The sequence below is a fragment of the Capra hircus genome, chromosome 16 (assembly GCF_001704415.2).
Source record: "Capra hircus breed San Clemente chromosome 16, ASM170441v1, whole genome shotgun sequence".
Taxonomy (NCBI): domain Eukaryota; kingdom Metazoa; phylum Chordata; class Mammalia; order Artiodactyla; family Bovidae; genus Capra; species Capra hircus.
Genome location: NC_030823.1, coordinates 29,160,168 through 29,184,237, shown reverse-complemented (window position 1 = coordinate 29,184,237; position 24,070 = coordinate 29,160,168). Strand labels below are relative to the sequence as shown.

The 24,070-nt window shown below is 41.1% G+C and overlaps 1 protein-coding gene and 1 non-coding gene across 2 annotated transcripts in view; both read left to right on the top strand.

Annotated features, from left to right (window-relative positions):
- TRNAS-GGA lies at window positions 8,480-8,551 on the top strand. Its single transcript has one exon. It is a non-coding gene; the product is annotated as a tRNA-Ser (tRNA).
- Window positions 18,916-24,070, top strand: part of SCCPDH (saccharopine dehydrogenase (putative)) — a 29,261-nt gene continuing 24,106 nt past the window's right edge. Inside the window, exons 1-2 of the mRNA XM_018060244.1 lie at window positions 18,916-19,308; window positions 21,200-21,312. Coding sequence (XP_017915733.1) covers window positions 19,119-19,308; window positions 21,200-21,312 — 303 coding nt within the window. The 5' untranslated portion in view covers window positions 18,916-19,118. The remainder of the gene's footprint in view (window positions 19,309-21,199; window positions 21,313-24,070) is intronic.

Sequence of the window (24,070 nt, the reverse complement as noted above, 5' to 3'; positions counted from 1 at the left end):
AGGCAAAGCTTTGCTGGGGGCTTAGAATCATTGTCCTTTTGTTGCTAAGTCATGTCCAACTCTTTGCAACTCCATGGACTGTAGCCCACCAGGCTCCTCTGTTCATGGGATTCTCCAGGCGAGAAAACTGGAGTGGGTTGCCATTTCCTTCTCCAGCAGATCTAGAAGGAATGATCAGGGATAAAGGGAGCTGCCCATGTCTCTGCCATTTCCATCGGGCAGATCTCACGATTGGTGGTATTGAGTGTGGGCTGGAGGGGCAGGGTCACCCCTCCCACCTGTGTCATCAGACCCCCTGCTCCTCACAGGTTCCAGGGGAGAGGCGCTCAGCTTCCTTGCCCCAGAGCCCCAGGCCTTCCCCTTTCCTCTGCACCAGTTTCACTGTCCAGGGACTTGAAGGCTACCCAGACAAACGACCAATTCAATTGCTCCCACGGGACATTCATATTCCCTCTCTGCTGACAGACAGCACCTTCAGCAAAGAGCAGCAAAGAGACCCCAGTGCCCTGTGGATCTGACCTCTGGGGAGGTCAGGACCCGAAGCTACTTGCCCGGCCTTCGGAGTCTTCTGGCTCCTGCACGCTCACTACACACACAGCCCAGGGAGCCTTCTTCTATTTGTCTGTGAGCCTCCTCAGTGATTCCAACCCTCGTGTTTGTGTTCCAGGTTCTGCTCTGACACCTGTGAAGGCCTTGACCTTGGGGCCTCATCCTGGGCCTCAGAGGGGAACGAAGCAGTACAGAGTCAGGAGGTTTCCAACTGGACAAGGAACAGGGTTGGCCTCACTGCTCATCTCCTAAGGAACCTAATTTAGTACAGCTTAGTTTTTTTTTTTATTGTATAGCTTTAGTATTATGTTCAGACATATGTTTTATATATGCTGTGGAAGCTTTCTCTATTAAATGACATTCATCTATCTAGTTGCTTTTCACATATTTTCCTATAAAAATCACCCTAATCCGAGGTAGGACTAAATGAATTGCTGTCTTGCATTCACCCTCGTGTCCACCACCAAGGTCACCCCCTCTCTTATGTCACCGTCATTCAGTCTTCATTATATCAGGTGACTATGAATTTAGTCCATACCATCCGTCCTGATGTGTCTTTCTAAGGATTCTGTTTTCTGAAGTCTGTTCATTCCTTTGATCATGGGAACAGTATTTCCCTAGATCTTTCATGATGACTTGAATGACAGGGCCTTTGATAGCCAGTTACTTGCCTGCTAGAAAATTCATGACTCATCATTTCTCTCCTTGAGCAGTTCAAATACATTGCTCTACTTTTTTTCTGGCAGAGTATTTCTCTCCAAAAAGTTTCATCGAATTCTGATTTTTGTTCCGTTATATGTCACGTGCTCTCTTGTTCTAGATGCCCAAAAGATTTTTGTTTTTCTTTAAAGCCCTGTGAGTTTGTTAGTATATCATCTGCCTTTAGTCATTACAAGTGAATGCACATTGTTCTCTTCAAAAGACAATTTAAAAGTTGTTTTTAAAATTATCAGAAAAATTTGGACAATAATGCCTAGTATTTGCTTTGCATCTTTTATTGATTTTTCTCTATCCGGTCCTTGAATCTTGCAAATATCAGATTTCTTATGATTATATTTCACTTTTAACACACTCATGAAATATTTTATAAATTTTTGCTTAATTTCTTTTCCAGAAGTGTTTTTAAACAGTGTTTAAGTCCTACCTCCTTACTGTTTCATTTCTTACAAGGCATTATTTGACAGCAGGTTTCTGTTTAAATTTCATTTACATGTGCTTTTCAATATTTTCTTATTCTTTTGGGAGTTTCATGTCTTTGTTTTTGAGTTTTCTTAATTCTGATCTATGATGTACTTTTAGTGTTCATTATTAATTCATAGCATCACCCATGAAAAGAGAATGGTCACACCCATGAAGAATTGCTAAGCATTTGTGTAGGGGTTCATTACTCCAAGTCCTTTTTTGTTTGTTAACTGAAGTACAGTTGACATACATCCAGATACTTTCAGCTGTGCAACACAGTGGCTCCCTATTGCTGTACAGAACAAAATGATCAAGCAACAGGACTAGTTACCATGTGCTGTGATACAAAATTACCACAATATTACTGACTACATTCCCCATGTTGTATATTTCATCCCCTTGACTCATTTCTTTGGGAACTGGAAGTTTGCAGCTCTTAATCTCTTTCAACAATTTCTTTATCACTCAATCCCACTTCCCCTTGGCAACCAGTTGTTTGTTCTCTGTATCTATGAGTCTGTCTTGTTGTGTTTCTTCATTTATTTTGTTTTTTAGATTTCCACACATAAGTCACATCATATGCTATTCATCTGTATCCGCCTGACTTATTTCACTTTGCATAGTACTTTCTAGTTTCATCCATGTTGTAGCAAATGGCAAGATTTCATTCTCTTTTATGGCTGAATATCATTCATGGAATCATGAGTAACCACATCCTCTTTATCCATTCATCTATCAATGGACACTGGTTGCTTCCTTATCTTGGCCAGTAAAATGATGCTGCAATGAACACAGAGCTAAATATATCTTTTCAAATTATTTTTTTTCTTCAGAATACCCAGGATGAAATTGGTGGACTGTATTGTAGTTCTATTTTTAATTTTTTTGAGAAAACTTTATACTTGATATATTTTTTAAGATATTGCCTAATAATGCAGCCTACTATACTTCACCTCATTCTGTAGCTCTTAATGAATATTTCCTTTTTTTCTTTACTGTTATATTTTTTAAAAGTAGAAAAAATTTTAGGACATATTTTTTAACCTGATTCATACACATAATTTGCTGAAACTAGGAATGAGTTCATGAATTTTTTTGAAGTTCTGATGCTTCTTTACATTCCTATACCTAAAGTTGGTATTTTTTATAACTATGATTTATTGAGAGTGACACTGAATGGTACGCATATACAAACTCTAAAACCAACTTTAGTAAAAAAAACATGTTGATTGCAAACCAAATTTGTGTCTGTGTTAATGGATTGACTGAGAGGATAAAGGCTGGAATGCAGAATTATAGAGAAAAGAAAGAAAATGTTGGAATGCATGAAAAGGCAGATTTCTTTGCAAAAGAACAGAGAGAAAAAATTATTTGTATAAAGAAGGAAAATATCCTGCTGTAGGATTTGGTGGAAAGAGTATTTTCCCCATCTTAAAAATCTGCAATTTAATCCCAAGTATTAACAAATCTGGGCTTCCCTGATGCTCAGTGGTAAAGAATCTGCCTGCAGTGCAGGAAATCTAAAAGACGTGGATTTGATCCCTGCGTTGGGAAGATCCCATGGAGGAGGGATGGCAACCCACTCCAGTATTCTTGCTTGGAGAATCCCATGGACAGAGAAGCCTGGCAAGCTACAGTCCATTGATCGCAAAGGGTCGGACATGACTGAAGTGACTGAGCATGCGCCACATGCCAAGAAATCTATAAATTTATATTTAGTTTCTGACTTTGTTTTTCTCTTTAAAGAATATTAAATATTAAAACTTATTTGTATATTTGATGTCAATAAACTTATACTGGCTCAGATATAACAAAGTGACCCACAAACTTCTTTGGAACTAATTGTGTTGTCATCTTGTTACCCAAGCTGCTATGAACAATGTATTTTCAAAGAAGACAAAATACACATAGATATTATTATAGCTGACAAAAATGAGAATCATTCTTGCATTGTATTTAGTAGATAATTCTAAATTATACTCTCTATTATGGACTAAAATTACAATTAAACCTGAATTTGTGATGATTTCAGCACTGACCAAAATGACTAGCTCACTGAGGTCACAGTGGGTTGTGTCTTGGTCAGGATACATATGTGTGACTATAAAGAAGCAATGTCTGGGTAAGGGTTATAATAATTAACATGGAAACATTGTTTGAAGGGTTCTGTTGGCTTGTTTGGTCTCTGATCTACTGCCTTTTTGCTAAAGGCATATGTGTGTTGACAGAGTTAAAAGTCATAACCCTGTTGATAACTTTTTATCATTGATGTTTGGCAACTTATTAAGCATTTTTCCACTTCTCAGTGGGCATTGGGACTGAGCAACCTGCTTTGTCTGGTACTTAATGCTCATCAATTGTACAAAACGCCTTGTTTTTTCCTTTCTCATTGTGTGTCCTACTTCACTCTGTCCTGTGAATCCCACAATCCTAAACGTTTTCAATGCTGACACTCATGTCCTCATGATTCAATCTTACCTTATTTCCTGAAGGAATATGTTGGGGAGGCAGGGGAGCACTTGGCCCCCAGAGTTTTCTCTTGCTGTCTCTTGAATAATTATAAACACTGTAACAAATATCAAAAATAGCATTTGCTAGTGTACAATGAATCTTGCCAAGTAATAGGAAATATTAAACTTTGGAGGAAAACATAAGCAAAATATCTCCTTACTTTACCATTGAAATATTTTATATATCTCGGTAGTCTCATTTAGAATTTTTTTTAAATTGAAATATAATTCTCATATCATGAAGTTCACCATTTTAAAGTGTACAGTTCAGTGGTTTTTAGAATATTCATTAGGTCTGACGTTAAAAAAAATTTATTTTTCTGCTTCATTTTCATTTTGCCTAATTTTATCTTCATATTTCTATGTTGCATGTAGTTTTTACATTTATCATTTTAAATTGGTGTTACCACATCTTCAGTTACATAGCCATTCTCTATTCATTGGACATGTGGGCATTCTATTTCTAAAATTATTACAATTATTAATCTCATGAATTTACAATAGTTATAACATTAATTTTTTCAATATATTACCAAAATATTAAGTTTAAATTAATATTTTGTATAATTATTAATAATGATAATACTACCTTAAACAGATAAATCTTTATTTTGAATCATTTCTGTAAGAATATACTCAGAGGTATTAATTACTGAATAAAGGAATGTGATTATTTTTAAATTCTTTAAAATTCTTTTCCTTAACTCTTGCAATAAACTGAAGATGCTAACAATGTTTGCGTATATCCGCATTCAATACCTGACCAGTATCAGGCTTCATTATCTCATTTGTTTTGCCAAATAAAGTGGTATAAAATGGTACAGTGAAGTAATTTTAAATGCAATTGCTTTAATTACGAGAGAGGAAGCACTTTTCTGTACAATGATTATAGGTATCTAAGAATTGTCCACATGTGATAGAACTGTTCCCATCATATTACACTGCTGCTCAATAACCTACAATGCCTAATCTAAACACAGCACATAAAAGACTGACGGGCTGCCTTATTGCTTCTAAATCCAAATCTAAGTCAATATTTCCCCGGCACAAAGTCATTATTTTAGGTATTGTGTCACTTACGGATTGAGTGATTCTCAGTTCCACATTATTCATGGTTTGGGACTAGCCTGTGAAGCCATGAAATTAAAAGATGCTTACTCCTTGGAAGGAAAGTTATGACCAACCTAGATAGCATATTCAAAAGCAGAGACATTAGTTTGCCAACTAAGGTCTATCTAGTCAAGGCTATGGTTTTTCCAGTGGTCATGTATGGATGTGAGAGTTGGACTGTGAAGAAGGCTGAGCACTGAAGAACTGATGCTTTTGAACTGTGGTGTTGGAGAACTCTTGAGAGTCCCTTGAACTGCAAGGAGATCCAACCAGTCCATTCTGAAGGAGATCAGTCCTGGGATTTCTTTGGAAGGACTGATGCTAAAGCTGAAAGTCCAGTACTTTGGCCACCTCATGTGAAGAGTTGACTCATTGGAAAAGACTCTGATGCTGGGAGGGATTGGGGGCAGGAGGAGAAGGGGACAACAGAGGATGAGATGGCTGGATGGCATCACTGACTTGATGGGCGTGAGTCTGAGTGAACTCCGGGAGTTGGTGATGGACAGGGAGGCCTGGCGTGCTGCGATTCATGGGGTCGCAAAGAGTTAGACACACTGAATGACTGAACTAAACTGAACTAAACTGAGCTGTGAAAATGGATCCTGGTCTTTAATTTTTTCTGAGGCGCTGGCGCTGAAGTTTTGTCAATAGAGGGGGCCAGAGAGACAATACAGAAGAAAAAGGACTTCCCTGGTGGCTCAGACGGTAAAGCGTCTGCCTGCAATGCAGGTCACCCGGGTTCGATCCCTGGATTGAGAAGATCCCCTGGCGAAGGAAATGGCAACCCACTCCAGTACTCTTGCCTGGAAAACCCCATGGACAGAGAGCCTGGTAGGCTATAGTCCATGGGGTCGCAAAGAGTCGGACACGACTGAGTGACTTCACTTTCACTTTCTTCAGGGTGCTTACTCAGCAGCTTTCCGGCACCTGCGGGGACACTGTGCACTGGGCCCCTCTCTGCTCTGCCCCGCAGCTAGCAGCCCCCACAGACCCCACCTCCCCAACTCCATCCTAGGTGTCTCCACGCTCCCATGCAGTTTTATAGTAGAGTGCCTCTAGTGATCAAGACAACTGCCCATGAACACTTTTCCTTCACACTTCAGAGTGTAGCTTTCTAGAAACTTCCACTGTCTGGCACCAACAATAACTTCTCTACCATTCGGTGAGTCACAGCTGCACAGATCTGGGAGGGGAAGCTCTTCCTTGGATGCTGCTTCTCTTCCTATGGGTACTGGCTGTTCTTTATATCTGCTATTTCTATGCTGGTTAAGGTTCTCTTTATTTGTTACTAGTCAATCCCTCATTGGCCACCTGATGCAAAGAACTGACTCATTTGAAAAGACCCTGATGCTGGGAAAGATTGAGGGAAGGAGAAGAAGGGGATGACAGGGGAGGAGATGGTTGGATGGCATCACTGACTGGATGGACATGAGTTTGAGTAAACTCCGGGAGTTGGTGATAGGGAAGCCCAGGGTGCTGCAGTCCATGGGGTTGCAAAGAGTGGGATACAACTGAGCGACTGAACTGACTGACTGTGATGTAGAATTCTTTACCTTGAACTTTTCATGTTAGGATTACACAGTGATTTCTCTCTCCTAATTGGACCCTGATGGATACAAATACTGACATGTGCAGGCAGTAGTTGGGAACACCAGTGAGAGCTGCTTGACAGCAACCTGTAGGTGTGTAATTGACTGGAAACAATACATGAGGAAATAAGCATGTATTATTACGTGTAACATAATAATCATCCTAACTCATTCTGGGGTTTTAATTTTCATAACAAATTTATCCAGAGAGAAGTAATTATTCTACCTGGCGGGGGGGCAAAGAACTTTTAACTTGTGATGCCAATATATTTTCTGCATTATTTTGATATTTTCTGCATTATTTTGAAGCCAACCTAGAAACTGTATCATTGCATCTGTAAAAAAATTCACTTGGCATCTCTACAAGTTTTTAAAAAATTTAACTACAGTACCATTGTCACAGTTAAGAAAAATAGCATCAGCACTTTAATACCATCAGATATTCAGTGTTCAAATCTTTCCAATTGGCTCATAAATTTTTTCAGATTTTTTAAAATAAATTTAAACATTTGTTTCAGTAAGTGTTGATGGAATCATTGGATATCTGTATAAAAATGAATGTTGACACTCTATCTGACACACACACACACACAATTAAGGTGGATCACAGACCTGAATGTGTAAAGGAAAACAAAGTTTTAGATGAACACATAGATTAGGCGAGGTTGTCTTAAATAGAACACAAAAGGCATTAACCTTAAAAGAAAAATGATAAACTGAGCTTCATGAAAATTAAGAAATTCTGTTCAGGAAAAATACTATTAAGACAGTTAAAATGAAAGCCACAGACTGGGAGACACTTTGCTTTCTTATCTCTGATAAAGCACCTCTGTTAAGAAAGAACTGCGAGTCACTAAGAGACACACAACCCAATTTAAAAACTGGCAAAAATATTAGGATCACTTGTAGTCCCTTCAAAAATACAGCTGATCTAAACAACATGCTACTTAAAAACCAATGGGTCAATGGCGAAATCAAAGAGCAAACTTAAAAATACCTCGAGACAAATGACAGTAAAACCACAGCCATACAAAATCTGTGGGATGGAGCAACACCAGTCCTAAGAGGGAAGTGCAAAGCAACACAGGCCTTCTTCAAAAACAAGGAAAATTCAAGGAAGCAACTAAGCTACTACCTGAAAGAATTAGAAAAAGAATAGACAAAGCATAGTCAGAAGAAGGGAAATAATGAAGATCAGAGAGGAAATAAAATAGAAATTAAAAAATAGAAAATAGTCAATAAAACCAACTGTTGTTTTTTTTGAAAGGATAAACAAACCTCTGGCCAGGCTCACCAAGAAGAAAAGAGAGAAGACCCAAATAAACCAACTAAGAAAGCAAAAAACACGAGTGCCCATTGTACTATCACTGTTATAGCTTATCGAGGCAAACATTATCAATAGATGGTAACACCACTGAACCAAATATGCATACAGTCTCCAAGTCTCTCTCTCTCCCCATAGATCATTTACCAACGACAAAGGAGAAAAAGGAATCTTCCAAGTTGAGAATTAAGGCAGATATCACCTAATCAGGGGCTTCCCTGGTGGCTCAGAGGTTAAAGCATCTGCCTGGAATGCAGGAGACCCGGGTTCGATCCCTGGGTTGGGAAGATCCCCTGGAGAAAGAAATGGCAACCCACTCCAGTACTCTTGCCTGGAGAATTCCATGGAGGGAGAAGCCTGGTAGGCTACAGCCCATGGGGTTGCAAAGAGTCGGACACGACTGAGCAACTTCACACATCACCTAATCAAGTATTCAAACTTAATATCATCGATAAGACCAAAAAGTTGGGGAAAGGGAATACTTTGAACACATTCTTCACATGTGAGAAAATAACTGCTCTAAGCAAGTGATCAATAAAAAAGGTGATCTATATTAACAATTATCATGTAAAGACAAAATTTAAAACACAATGAAATGCTACTATATGCCAACCAGAATGACTTAAAATTTTAAAAGACCAACAATATCAAGTGCTGGCAAGGATACGGAGCAACTGGAACATTCTCTCAAATTACTGGAATGTTAATTGAAATAGCCACTTTTGAAAACTGCCTAGCAGTATCTACTATAGCTAAACATATACCAACCTTGTAACTCAGCACTTCACTCCTAGATATATATCCAGGACACGAGGACACAAAAGCAATTAGATATATGTACAAGAATGTTCATCACAACTATTGAGTGAAAGGACAAAGGTTGTTGGGGAACAAGATAGCGTAACATTATTACATAACATATTATCAGGGCTTTCTAGGTAGTGCAGAGATAAAGAACTCTCCTGCCAATGCAGGAGATGCAAGAGGTACACGTTCAATCCCTGGATTGGGAAGATCCCCTGGAGGTGAAAATGGCAACCCGCTCCAGTCTTCTCGCCTGGGAAATCGCATGCACAGAGGGGTGTGGCGAGCTATGGTCAATACGGTAACAAAAAGTTGGAGATGATTGAGCATAGTAGCATTTGGCTCAGGGAACAAGTGTCTTCTTTGAAACATCCTTTTTCAGTTGGCTTCCAAGATGGCACACTCTCCTGGTTTTATCTGTACCACTCTAGTCCTTTCTCATTCTCCTTTGCTAATTTCTTTTCACCTTCCTCCCCTCTAAATCCACACTGTCCAGTGGGACTTTCTGAAATTACAGAAACGTCCTCTATGTGAACTGGAAAATATGGTAGACATGTGTGGCTATTGACGACATAAAAAGTGGCTAGTGGGGGTTCCCTGGTGGCCTAGTGGTTAAGATGCAGAACTTTCACTATGAAGCCCAGGTTCAATGCCTGGTCAGGAAACATTCTGCATGCTGCTTGGCCAAAAAACAAAGCAAAACCTGTGACTAATTTTTAGAACATAATTTTAGATTTAATTTAGTTTAAAACTTAATTGTAATAGCCACATGTGGGTAGAGATTATTGTATTGAACAGGGTAACTCTAGAGAATGGCGTGCCCCAGGGCTCAGTTCTTAGCCCTCTTCCTTTTTCTGCCTATACTCATGATTTCAGTACACCAATAATTCCAAACATATAACTCCAGGCAGATTCCAACCCTGAGCTGCAATTCACTGTTGCTGTTGTTTAGTCACTAAGTTGTGTCTGACTCTTTGCGACCCAATGGACTGTAGCCCACCAGGAACTCAGTTGCAATAGAGAATCTCTAATTGCTTACTTGACAGTCCTCATCTGGATGTAACATAGACATCCCAAACTTAACATAACCAAAACTGATGCCTTAATAGCTACCACCATCCCATGCCAGCACAAATCTTGAGCCCCCACCCCTAATTTTTTTTTGCTCAAAAATCAGAAACACTGTTTCTGTCTTTATTTTAAATTTTCATATTTTGTTCATCATGGATTTTTGCAGTAATTTTCATTTTAAAAAATAAATTAAAAAATGGAATAAAGACCTAACAGTAAGATCAGATACTCTAAAACTCCTAAGGGAAAACATACAGAACAGTCTTTGACATAAATTGCAGCAATATTTTAAAATGTTTTCTTGATCTGTCTTTTCTTTGGCAGGAATGATGCTAAAGGTGAAACTCCAGTCCTTTGGCCACCTCATGCAAAGAGCTGACTCATTAGAAAAGACTCTGATGCTGGGAGGGATTGGGGGCAGGAGGAGAAGGGGACGACAGAGGATGAGATGGCTGGATGGCATCACTGACTCGATGGACGTGAGTCTGAGTGAACTCCGGGAGTTGGTGATGGACAGGGAAGCCTGGCGTGCTGCGATTCATGGAGTCGCAGAGTCGGACACGACTGAGCGACTGAACTGAACTGAAAGCAAAAATAAACAAACGGGACCTAATTAAACTTAAAGGCTTTTTCATGGCAAATAAAACCATTAACAAAACCAAAAGACCCCCTCCCACAAACACACACACAGAATGGGAGAAAATACTTGCAAGTGATGCAAGCAGCAAGGGATTAATTTCCAAAGTAAACAAACAGCTTGTACAACTCAACAACAACAAAAAACAATCCTATCCAAAACGGATAAGCAGAAGACCTAAATAAGACATTTCTCCAAAGAAGACATACAGATGACCAGTAGGCACATGAAAAGATGCTGAACATCACTACTTATTAGAGAAATGAAAATCAAAACTATAATGAGGTATCACTGTCCTTCTTTTCTTCTTTGTTGAAAAATGGCTTTAGTCTCCTAGACTTTCAAAGAGCAGTTACTAATTAAGGAAGTAGGAAACAGGGAAAAAAAGGAAAAGCAGTCCAGCAAGAAAATTAATGACAGCTTAAACAATTCTTCAGGGATAAAACAAAGTCATAGTTCTTCCTCAAGCGATATATATATATATATATATATATATATATAACAATCTATGCGTATTTTGGGTTATTCTGCAGAAACTAAGCCCCTCACCCAGGTGGAGGATGGTGCCTACATGCTGACCACATTATGTAGACCCCAGACTGAGTGGAACCAGAAAGCTGATAATTAAGATTCCCAAAACAGCACCTTGTTACCTCAACACCAACCAATCAAAATTAAGTCAGTGAATTGCAACACTCATCCCAAATATCACCTTTCAAAAGCCTGCCTTGAAAGCCATCAGGGACTGTGGGTCTTCTGAGCATTAGCTGCCCATTCTTGCGTGGTCCTCTACACTGTGTTGTACGGTGTGACTGCTTTGGCTTCGTTGCACATGGGCAAGCCGACCCAAGTTCAGTTTGGCAGCAATATGAGAGTCATATGTGTAACTTGCCGAGTTGTAAATATTTGTAAAGTGTCTGGCATGTACTTGGTACATAATAGGTAGCTGTAATTACTGTGAGTCCTCTGGAAATACAGACCAAATATTCTAACTGCCCGTCTTACCAGTAAACTGGCAATGTGGTATGCAGAGTTTCCTAATAGATCAATGTTTCAAAATTTGATCTTTGTAATACAAGGCTCAAAGGTTGATTGGAGAACTTCTGTTCACTACAGCTTAATAGAAGTCTCTACTTGCTGGCAGCAAAAGCAGTGTCTAAAAGGGACACACATGGTTCCCATCACATAGTAGGCTCTCAGTTTCACACAATGTTAATATTAGGGAGTATGGCTTTTTTTTTTTCAAGTATCACTTGCACTAAAAATGACAGGTAGCAGTACAAAAACATCAATTCAGTACTCTATCGATGGTGGTGGGCTCCCGCGGGCCTCAGCAGGAATGTCACGTCATTTGCTGAAGACAGAAGCACCTGTGAGGTTTCTATGCTGGTCCCTGATCTCTCTGAAGTCTCACTGTTTTCACTGTTGAAGGGTGAAAAGCTGTTTGACTTGCAAATTGGCAGGTAGATACAAGTAAAATGTTTCTGAAGGATTACGTTTTTGAGCATATGGGAAGATTAAGATATTATGTATTGCTTCATGGGATGTTGTCTTTACAGTCTTTGTTTTTTTTTAGTTTAGAAATAGGCAAATTGAAACAGACTGCTCATGATACCTCAGGTCATTATTTGAGAATGGCACTGCCTGACCAAATTACATCACTTATAAGAGGATGTACATTCATTTCAAAATAGAAAATTATCACTGCTTAAATACATATATGCTTTATCATACTTTTATTAAATAAGGGCTTGTCATCAGGTCCTATTATCTTTTTACCCAAAGGAAACACAGAAACCAGAGGTTGAATAATTAGCCTGTAACAAATTGGTTCTTTGACAGGGTCAGGAAAATTAATTCCCCTCTATTAAACTGATCTTTAATTTTATCATCAAAGAGCTTTTTCCAGACTTCTCTTGCTTTCTACAATATTCTTGATTCCTTCCTTTCCTTTTTTTTTTTTTTTTTTTTTTTGTACAGTGCTTCTGGTGATATGCTGGTGAATATGAACAATCTCCTAAGGGAAAACTCAGGATTTCTAGTGTTTCCCAATTTTCATAATGTGAATACACCCACCATGGCTGATTTCAAATTACCAATATGGCTTCAACTGGCTCACAAAATTTCTAAAAATTTAATAACTGATCTTATTGCACCATTGGCTACTTCATTTGTTAAAAATAATAAAGCACAGATCTCTGAGGATTTGTACAAAGCACTTTCATTAACAGACATATCTTTAGATTAATTGTAGAAAAAAGGAGGAAATCATACATAAAAATAAAGGGAAGAAAAAAAAGCAACAGTTACTTTAGTTGGTAAAAAAACACAAACCTTAATTTCTTTTGATTTGTTATAAGATCAACCCAAACTAATTCCTTTTCATTGAGTCATTCCAGCAGGATGGGGAGAGGTTGGTGGAAAGGCTGGACCTGTGTTGCACCATTCTGCAGCTTGCAGTATGCTGAGAGCACAATGTGTTCTAAATGCCCATGAGGGAATTTCTGACTTGGATTTGTTGCTTTCCTTGCCTTCTGCTTACATTTAGAGGCATAATTTACTCACTGGAGCTCAGCAGGTAATTCTGGCAATCAAAACACCTTCTAAACGACTCCCCATCCTTCTGCCCCTTCACATTTACCCAAAGCAGCTGCACCATGTCCTCAGATGGGTCGTGTCCATGCCTGCTTTCTGCCTGCTGAGCTCTGAAGCGCTGCAGCCTCACCTGCACAGAACAAGTTGGTTTTTCTCTTTTTTCAGCTGCAAATGGACCCTTAAGTTCCCCTCAATGTTCCTATATTTATCATTCTGGTTTACTACATCCAAGATGAACAAAGCCAGATACTAGTTAATGTGTAAGGACAGATTTTAATCAGTAATACATTATTACAGCTGGGAAAAGAGTCCAGTATAAACTGAACTCAACAGAGGTGTCTGGACATTTAAAGAGATCAGGAGGGAACAGGGAGGGAGATGAACTCAGTAGAGTCAGGGGGAAAAAAATCACAAAAAGTGGTAAGCAGTTGGTCTGTGTGCCACCAATCTGGGCTTGCTAATCAGTGTTTACTGAAGTCAAGCTCCTACCCTTCCACTGAGGCTGGGAGACAGAGGCCCTGTCTTCAGGTGTTGGCTGCAACACATGGTACATTATTTTTGCAGCTCTGATCTTTCTCCTGCAGGCACTTTAAGGGAGTGTAGTGTCATCCTAGGGCTGCATCCTTGAGCTGTTATAAACTATGTCAGTGTTTGCCCAGGTCTTTGTAGGCCAAGGTTGAAGCCTGGTTGTGAAGAGGGCTCAGAGGAGCCTGGCTAGAATTTGGTCAAGGAGGAAAGCTTTGTTACCTAGCAACCACTCCCAGCTGATGGTCAAGGAGAAAAGCTGTTACCTAGCAACCACTCACAGCTGAATTCTCCCTTCTCACTCCCCTCCCCTGCTGCTTCCTACCCTTCACCCCTGAGCCTCAGAGGACAGGGTCTCCATCTCTGTGAAGGTCAGCAGCCTTGTCCACAAGTCAACCCATCTTCTGTTATAGGGGGAAGCATCTTCCCCTTCTTCTTGAGGCTATGTTGGGGTTGAAATGAACCTCTATGCTGGTCCCTGGAGAGAAGGAATTCCTTGGAAATCCATCAGATAGAGGATTACTTTAAGAACAGCCTGAAACCTCCTACACTGTTGGTGGGAATGTACATTGGTGTAACCACTATGGAAAACAGTAAGGAGATTCCTTAAAAAACTAAAGACTTGCTGTATGATCCAGCAATCCCCCTCCTGGGCATATATCTGGACAAAACTATAATTTGAAATGATACATGCACCCTTATGTTCATAGCAGCACTATTTACCATAGCCAAGACCTAGAAACAACCTAAATGCCCATCAACAGATGAATGGATAAAGAGGATATGGTACATACCTACAATGGAATACTACTCAACCGTAAAAATTAATGAAATAATGCCATTTGCAGCAACTTGGATGGACCTATAGATTATCATGCTAAGTGTAATAAACCAGAAAGACAAATACCATGCTATTATTTATACATGGGATCTAAAGTATGACACAAATGAACTTATTTATGACATAGAAGCAGACGAATATAGGCAACAGACTTTGTGGTTGCCAAGGGGAAGGGGAAATGAGAGAGAGATGGACTGGGAGTTTGGGATTAGCAGATACAAATTATTATATATAGAATAGATAAAGAAACAAGATCCTATTATATATCACAGGGACCAATATTCAATACCCTATAATAAACTATAATGGAAATAATATGAAAAATAATATTTATATATATATAGGAAATTACCTTGCTGTATACCAGAAACTAATACAACATTGCAAATCAACTCTAGTTAAATAAAGTGAATTAAAAAAAAAAGAAAAAAGCCTGACCTAGGACTGCTCAGTTCAGTTCAGTTCAGTTCAGTCGCTCAGTCATGTCTGACTCTTTGCGACCCCATGAACTGAAGCACACTAGGCCTCCCTGTCCATCACCAACTCCCAGAGTTCACTCAAACTCACGTCCATCGAGTCAGTGATGCCATCCAGCCATCTCATCCTCTGTCGTCCCCTTCTCCTCCTGCCCCCAATCCCTCCCAGCATCAGAGTCTTTTCTAATGAGTCAACTCTTTGCATGAGGTGGCCAAAGGACTGGAGTTTCAGCTTTAGCATCATTCCTTCCAAAGAACACCCAGGACTGATCTCCTTCAGAATGGCCTGGTTGAATCTCCTTGCAGTCCAAGGGACTCTCAAGAGTCTTCTCCAACACCACAGTTCAAAAGCATCAGTTCTTCGGTGCTCAGCTTTCTTCACAGTCCAAATCTCACATCCATAAAAGACTACTGGAAAAACCATAGCCTTGACTAGACGGACCTTCGTTGGCAAAGTAATATCTCTGCTTTTGAATATGCTATCTAGGCTGGTCATAACTTTCCTTCCAAGGAGTAAGCATCTTTTAATTTCATGTCTGCAATCACCATCTGCAGTGATTTTAGAGCCCCCCAAAATAAAGTCTGACACTGTTTCCACTGTTTCCTCATCTATTTGCCATGAAGTGATGGGACAGGGGCGGTGGCTGGGAGGAGCTACCCCACGTCCAAGGAGCAGTGGTTGTGTGGGCACAGGAGGGCCAAGAGGAGCTACTCCACGTTTAAGGTCAGGAGTGGCGGCAGTGAGGAGATACCCCTCGTCCCAGGTAAGAAAAACCCAAGTAAGATTGTAGGTGTTGCAAGAGGGCATCAGAGGGCAGACACACTGAAAACATAATCACAGAAAACTAGTCAATCTAATCACACTGGGACCACAGCCTTGTCTAACTCAATGAAACTAAGCCATGCCCTGTGGGGCCACCCAAGATGAGCAGGCATGGTGGAGAGGTCTGACAGAATGTGGTCCACTGGAGAAGGGAATGGCAAACCACTTCAGTGTTCTTGGCTTGAGAATCCCACGAACAGTATGAAAAGGCAAAATGATAGGATACTGAAAGAGGAACTCCCCAGGTCAGTAGGTGCCCAATATGCTACTGGAGATCAGTGGAGAAATAACTCCAGAAAGAATGAAGGGATGGAGCCAAAGCAAAAACAATACACAGTTGTGGATGTGACTGGTGATAGAAGCAAGGTCCAATGCAGTAAAGAGCAATATTGCATAGGAACCTGGAATGTCAGGTCCATGAATCAAGGCAAATTGGAAGTTGTCAAACAGGAGATGGCAAGAATGAACGTCAACATTCTAGGAATCAGCGAACTAAAATGGACTGGAATGAGTGAATTTAACTCAGATGACCATTATATCTACTACTGCGGACAGGAATCCCTTAGAAGAAATGGAGTAGCCATTATGGTCAACAAAAGAGTCCAAAATGCAGTACTTGGGACTGCTCAACACAAGAGCAAATCCTTCCAGGACTCCCGTCACCATAGATGGGTTTTGCCTGCTTCTGAAATTCAAATAAAGGGAATCATACAGATGTATTCTTTCTTTACTCAACTTTCTTTATTCAAATTAGTGTTTATGAGATTCATTCATATTATTGTGTGTAACAGTGGACCAAAAATCCTGTCCAGGTGGCAAGAGGAACTGGCCTCAGCAGCAGGACTGCAAATGATCAAGGTGTCTCCATAGCTGCTCCCTAGCCCCTTCTCAAAGCCAGCTCCTGTTCCTTTTTAAAAAATTCTGATTATAAAAGTAACGTACTTCCTGTTTAAAACAAAAAGTTTAGGGACTTTCCTGGTGGTCCAGTGGCTAAGATTCTGCACTCCCAATGTAGGGGGCCCAGGTTTGATCCTTGGTGAGGGAATTAGATCCCACATACGGCAACTAAGACCCAGCACAGTCAAAAAGATAAAAACAAAAGTTATTGAGGTATAAATAGGTTAAAAAGTGAAAAGTACAAATCCCTCTCCTCCTCCCTAATTCATACAAACCCACTCCTCAATAATTATTGCTATTACTATTAACAATAACTAACATGTATTGACTATTTAAGATGTGTAAGGTGTTTTTGAGCATTTTATGGTTCTTTTTAAAAAAAAAAATTATCTATTTTTGGCTGTCCTGGGTCTTCCTTGCTGTGCAGGCTTTTCTCTAGTTGCTGAGAGCAGGGGCTTCTAGTTGTGGTGCCAAGGCTTCTCATTGCACTGTCTTCTCTAGTTGTGGAGCACAGACTCTAGGGCATGTAGGCTAAGTAGTTTCCGCTTCTGGGCTCTAGAGCACAGGCTCAACAGTTGTGGTGCATGGGCTTAGTTGCTCTGCAACATGTTCCATTCCTGATCTTCCCAGATCAGGAATGGAACACTGTCTCCTGCACTGTCAGGTGATTTCTTTACCACTGAGCCACCAGGGAAGCTCCCCCCACAGCTCTTTTTAAAAATAAAGATTTGTCATATATTCTGCCTAACATTTCATATTCATACAGTCAACTAAAAATTGTCACTCGCCATCTGGTTCTACAAGAATGGAGTCACTAGCCTCTGCAATCACTGACCTTCAACAACACCCCCCCCCAACCCTCCCCCAAAAAACACTGTGTTCTGGGTAAAGTCGGCAGAACAGATCTTCAGATAGTAGGAGATTTTATGAGCCCAATCTCTTACATTTTCTCATACCTAGAAAAGCACTAAAATCATTAACGGAGACATCTCTGCCTCCGAGATAGCAGCAACCTTCTGCCAAAATGTGTGCTTGCTTCCCCTTCACTTAAGTCCCATATATACTGACTTCTCCCCACCTCTTCAGAATAGCTCCTCAGAGGCATCTGAGAGGCTGTATCCTGGACTATAGTCCTTAGTAAGCGGAGCTTCACCATTAACTGTGTTTTGCATCACTAAGGGGGCGTCCCTCAGGTGACCGGAGGGCACTCAGACGATGGAGGTGGAGCCTGCGGCAGAGGCGCTGCAGAGTCGGCCCTGGGAGGGGGACCCATGTGTCCACCCTCCACTTCCACCTGGCTCAGCAGACACTCTCTAGGTAATGTGCTTCGTAACCAAACAAACAAAAAGATAAGGGTTTTCGGCGTGGGCAGAGTTCGCATCCATCAGTTCAGTTCAGTTCAGTCGCTCAGTCGTGTCTGACTCTTTGCGACCCCATGAATCGCAGCACGCCAGGCCTCCCTGTCCATCACCATCTCCCGGAGTTCACTCAAACTCACGTCCACCGAGTTGGTGATGCCATCCAGCCATCTCATCCTCTGTCGTCCCCTTTTCCTCCTGCCCCCCATCCCTCCTAGCATGTCTTTTCCAGTAAGTCAACTCTTCACATGAGGTGGCCAAAGTACTGGAGTTTCAGCTTTGGCATCATTCCTTCCAAAGAACACCAAGGGCTGATCTCCTTTAGAATGGACTGGTTGGATCTCCTTGCAGTCCATCATGTTTGGCAAACTCTCGCTTTGAGCAGCCTCCTCTTGCCAAAAAAAAAAAAAAAAAAGGAATAACTGGCTGCAGCCGCCGCCCCCTCCAGCCTACGGAGGAGCGAAAAGATGCGACACCTAAGGGATTCAGAGCTGTGTCAGACCATCGACGGGTCGGAGGATAGCCACCGTCTGCTCCCGCCAACCTGGGAAGCTTGGGAAGCACAAAGCCCTCGCGGGCAGCTCGGGCGAACACGCGTGAGGAGTGGGCGTGGCAGCCCCCCTGGGCTCCCGGCGGCGTGGGCGTGGCCGTGGGCGTGGCTGTGGCTAGGCGGCGCGCGCGGGACTTCGGGAGCGCGGCTTGCAGGCGGCAGAGACCGCAGCGGCCGCGGCAGAGGCGGTTGCTGCGCCCGGTACTGTGGTCGCTGCCTGAGGCGCAGGCGCCGTGGGCTCAGGCCGACCCGGGCCTTGCGTCGCTGTGGGTTCGTCATGGCGACCCAGCAGAGGCCTTTCCACCTGGTGGTGTTCGGCGCCTCTGGCTTTACCGGCCAGTTCGTGACCGAGGAGGTGGCGCGGGAGCAGGTGTCCCCGGAGCGGACTACCCATCTGCCCTGGGCCGTGGCGGGCCGTTCCCGGGAGAAGCTGCTGCGAGTGCTGGAGAGGGCTGCCATGAAGCTGGGTAAAGAGGGCAGGCTGGGACGTCCCGGGACCTTGGGCTCGGCCCTGCCGCCGCGGCTCTCACCCCCACGAGCCTCCTTCTCCCGGCTGAGGGGTTCCCGTCGCCTTAAATGAGCGCTTCTCTCCCTTGGGTGCCCCTCGAGGTTCCCAAACCTGCTAGAGGCCAGGAAGAAGAGAGCGATGCTTCACATGATGTCAGAGCTTTTCCCCATTTCCTAAAACGAAAAGAGAGAAATCCCCCCTTCAGTTTCTCCCTTAGGGAATCTCCCGCTGGCGAAACAGGAACTTTAGTTTTTCCTTTCTGCTCCCTCCCCGTCTAGAGCCAGGGGTACCTTGTACCCTGCTTCCAGGGTTACAGGGCTGGAAGTTCTAGATACTTGATCGGATAGAACAGTAGAGCACTGGCTTCTTCAGCATTGTTTGTGCTCTCTGCCGCGTTTTGGAAATGGGAGAGAAAGTTTAGGATTTTAATGATAACATTGTTGTGGTTTTAATTTTTAATTTCATTTTTGCTTGTAAGAATTCTCCAGCAGTCCCTCTATTAAACCTTCCCCAACTTTTTTGGTGTGGTTTTGTTTGGGGCGTTTACTTACTCCTGCATTCATTGAAACATGTTTTTATTGAGTGGTCTTTTAAATGTCAGGTCCTATTCTAAATGCTGGGATTCAGATGAGGAGGAGAGAGTCACATACACACAAACACCCTAATCTCATGGCCCTTGGGTTGCAGGGAGACCTTTAGGTTTAGGAGTCAGTTGCTTTTAACTGTAATTTTCCACCCTACTGCCCCTTCATACAGACAAATAGCACCTGTTAGAGTTCTGGATATTCTTCATTCTCCTGTTTAAGCTTCATCTCACTTCCTTCTAATTCTACAGAGTCCTGTTATGGTGGGAATTTGGAACCTATTTTGTTTGTGGTTTGTACAGGAGATACCATGTAGGCTGACTCTTCTACAGTTCTCCTGCTACCACTACCAAGTACAGAATCTTTCCCAAGAGCTTTCTGGTCTTTCTTTACTTTTCCAGAAGAAATACTTTGATTATTAAAATTTCCTTTTAAAAATTCCTCCTTTTTATTTTGTTCAAGAAGATGGTACGGATACAGCCTAGTTGGCTACCATTTACAATGCACACATCAAGTTTCTGCAGGGAATACACCTTGACTCGTGAAACCTTTGTACTCTATTGATTCAGTTTATTCCAATTATTTCCTTATTATGAACCTAAATGTTCTTCCCTAGACTGTGTTTTACACTTCAATCCTCTTTTGTTTCATTATGTTAATGTTAACTCCCTTCCACCTGATAATTTTATCATATGTAGTTATTTAATAGTTGATAAGAAACTGCATTTATAATTCTTCCTGGAGAGGAAGACAGGAAAATCATCTTCTGAAAACTTGTAAAATTGGCATTTTACATAGAGTTGTCATTTACACATTCCTTATGTTAGATTTTCTTTTAAACGTTAAGTTGTTTTATTAGGGAGCTTCTTCCCCAGTGGCTCAGTGGTAAAGAATCCCTACAGTGGAGCAGACAGGGGTTCGATCTGAAATATCCCCTGGAGAAGGAACTGGCAACCAACTCCAGTATTCTTGCCTGGGAAATCCCATGGACAGAGGAGCCTGACAGACTACAGTCCCTGGGGTCGCAAAGAGTCAGACATGACTTAGGAATTAAACAACAACAATGTGTTTTATTAACCCTTCGTATTAACTCTATTTACCTCATAGTCTTTTCCCTTTTTTAAATTACCTGTTTAAAAACTGTTATGTTTGAGAGGAAGAATTAGCTCTTAGTGCATTTGCCATCACTGGTTATTATGAAAGGAAGATCTGGGAGGTCTAATACTGTATTGGGATTTGCCTAAAACGATTTATTCTTTATTTCAGGAAGACCGACACTGTCATCTGAGGTTGGAATAATAATTTGTGATATCACTAATCCAGCCTCACTTGATGAAATGGCTAAACAGGCAACAGTTGTCCTCAACTGTGTAGGCCCAGTAAGTAATCTGCCCTTCTTTGTATCAGAACAAAAAAATCTATTCATTTCTAGCAGAATCTGGTATTTTGTATTCCAGAGAAACATAAGGGCAAGGAACAGAAGAATTGATTCAGGATGTTAACCCTTTACGAGGAGTTTTTACTTCTCACGAGAAGCAGATTAATATGACCAAAGTCTCCTGAAAGAGGGAGTGACACTAGACTCTGGGATTGTTGCTGTTTTATTTAGTGGCTACAGCTATAACTGTTGTGTGCTATATGCCCCTTAACTAGAAAAATGAGCAGGTATCCACAATCTGCTTTTTATTTATTTTTAAAATTGCATTGTGTACTGCTAGATAACAGTGTATATGTTAATGCATGTACAAAGAAAGATGTTTTAAAAGGACTCATTCATGTATTCAATAAATATTTATTGAAATATATATATAGAAAATACACAGAAAATCTCTCATGAAGCTGATAGTCCAGTGAGGAGACAGAAAAATATGTTATAATAGTGGGTAAGTGACAGGTGCTTTGAAGAAAAATACAACAGGGAAGAGAGAGAAAAAGATTGGCACACCAGTCTCTGTTGGGTGGATGGTCAGGGAAGGTCTCTATAGGAACTTTGCAGAGAGACCTGAATGCAGTGAGGGAATAAACCGTGTGTGTATTACTTTGCAGAGAGACCTAAATGCACTGAGGGAATAAACTCTGTGTGTATTGGAGGGTAAGGGGTTGCAGGGAAGAGCAAACACAAAGGTCGTGAGATGAGCATGTTCTTGGAGAGACGGAGGAGTGTGAGAGAGGCCAGTGTAGTTGGGCGTGAACAGGGCAGAGAGGTGAGGAGTTAGATTGGAGAGATACCCAGGAGCTAGGTGGTTAGGTCTGAAAGGTCAAGGTTGGGGGTTTGGATTTTTCTTCTAAATATGACAGTTATTGAACGATTGAAAGCAGGTTGACATAATTTGATTTACGGTTTTGAAATTCTTTGGCTTCTGAGAGGAAATAGATGGTAGGGAACCAAGAGTAGAATGATGCAAGCAAGCCAAGGACAGGGTAGGAGTGTTAGACGGGGAGAGAAGTGGTTGAGTCCAGATATTCTGACAAGAAAACCTCAAGCAGCTGTTGTTGGCCTGGATGAGAAAGAGATGCTTGTGGTCTGTGTAACATGGTGAATGTTGGTGACATTTACTGATCAGAGGAAGCAATCCTAATTGTCAAAGCATTTAGGAAATTGTTCATAATTTTGTTAAATGAAACCAGAAACTTTTTGATTGTCATAAAATATGTTTCTGTTGTTTATTTCAATTTATTTTGTTCTTGACTAGCTTAGAATATGGCTCTGTGATTTGTTGCTTGAATCACTGTCTTATATACATCCTCAAACGAACTTGTCCCTCCCTCCCCATACTCTGGAAAGATCCGAGCCCTGATTGTTCCAGCTCCCTGCTTACTCTTTACCTGAACATGTGTAACCCAGTGTGGCTGGAGAAAAATGCATCACGATGCTGACTGGTCCCACTTAAAATATGTGATTACAAACCTCCTGTGCAGTCTCAGTACTTCTGGCAGTTCTGTTTCCCTAGGCTATTTTCTCTTCTATTCTCTGAAGCAACAGTTTCATAACTTCTTTTTTCTCATACTTTTGACATCCCATTCCTTTTTCCCTTTTTTCTCACTCTTACCTGGTAACTTTCTTCCTTTCTTTGTCTCTTGCTTTCTTTCTCCTTCCCTTTCTCCCTCCTTGCCTCCCTACCTGTCGGGAGAATTTATACTGCCTACTTACCTGCATTATACCTTGACTTTGCCTTACCTCCTTTTATAAGGAAAAACTGCCCCTGCTTCTGTTGGGCACCATATTCAAAGACTTTATAGTTACAGGTTTATAGTTACATGTATTCTTGTTATCATCAAATTTTCCATCTTGATGGATTATTCCTCTCAACATACAAATGTGGGATTATATCTCTCATTTAAAGAAAAACTTCCGTAAGTTCTACATACCCTTCTAACTACTCACATTTTTCTGCGCAAAACTCCTTGAAAGAGTTCTCTCTATTTATTGTCTCCTCTTCCTCACCTTCTCCTCTCTCCAGTCTTGTCAGGCTTTTATCCTTAGGCCTTCAATGAAACCACTCTGCCAACATCCCTGTCCTGTCAGATCCAGTTGTCAGTTCCCATTGCTCATCTTAGTCAAACCTCTCAGCCTTTGTTCCAGTTGATCGCTTTTTCCTTTCTTCATTTAGTTTCTAAATTCTTGCCCTTTCCTAGTCCCCCTCCCCCGCCCCCTAGCTTTTTATCCTGTGAATGCCAGAGGCCTCAGAGCTTAAGCCTTAGAAACTCTTTTCTGTTTACATTTGCTGGACCATTTTTAAATGTGATTATGATTGTGGTAAAAGGTATATAACATAAAATTTAGCATTTTAACCATTTTTAAGTGTACACTTTAGTAACATTAAGTACATTCACAGTCTTATAGAACCATCAGCACTTTATTTCCAGAACATTTTTATTACCCCAAACAGAAAGTGTAACTGGGCCAGTATTTTTTAAACCTTGTGAAATCAATTCAGTGGATTAAGACTAGGCAGTAAAAAGAAAATAATCAGATAGACTGAAGTAGAAAATAGGATGAATTACACATAATAAAGGTAAGTATTGGTTCATGAAGCTTTCATGTCAGGTAACATTTGTGTATGGAGTCACTATGTGAAATGAATTTCTTAGGGTTGTAGTCAGAAAGATTAGAAATCCATAGCTTTCAATACCGTC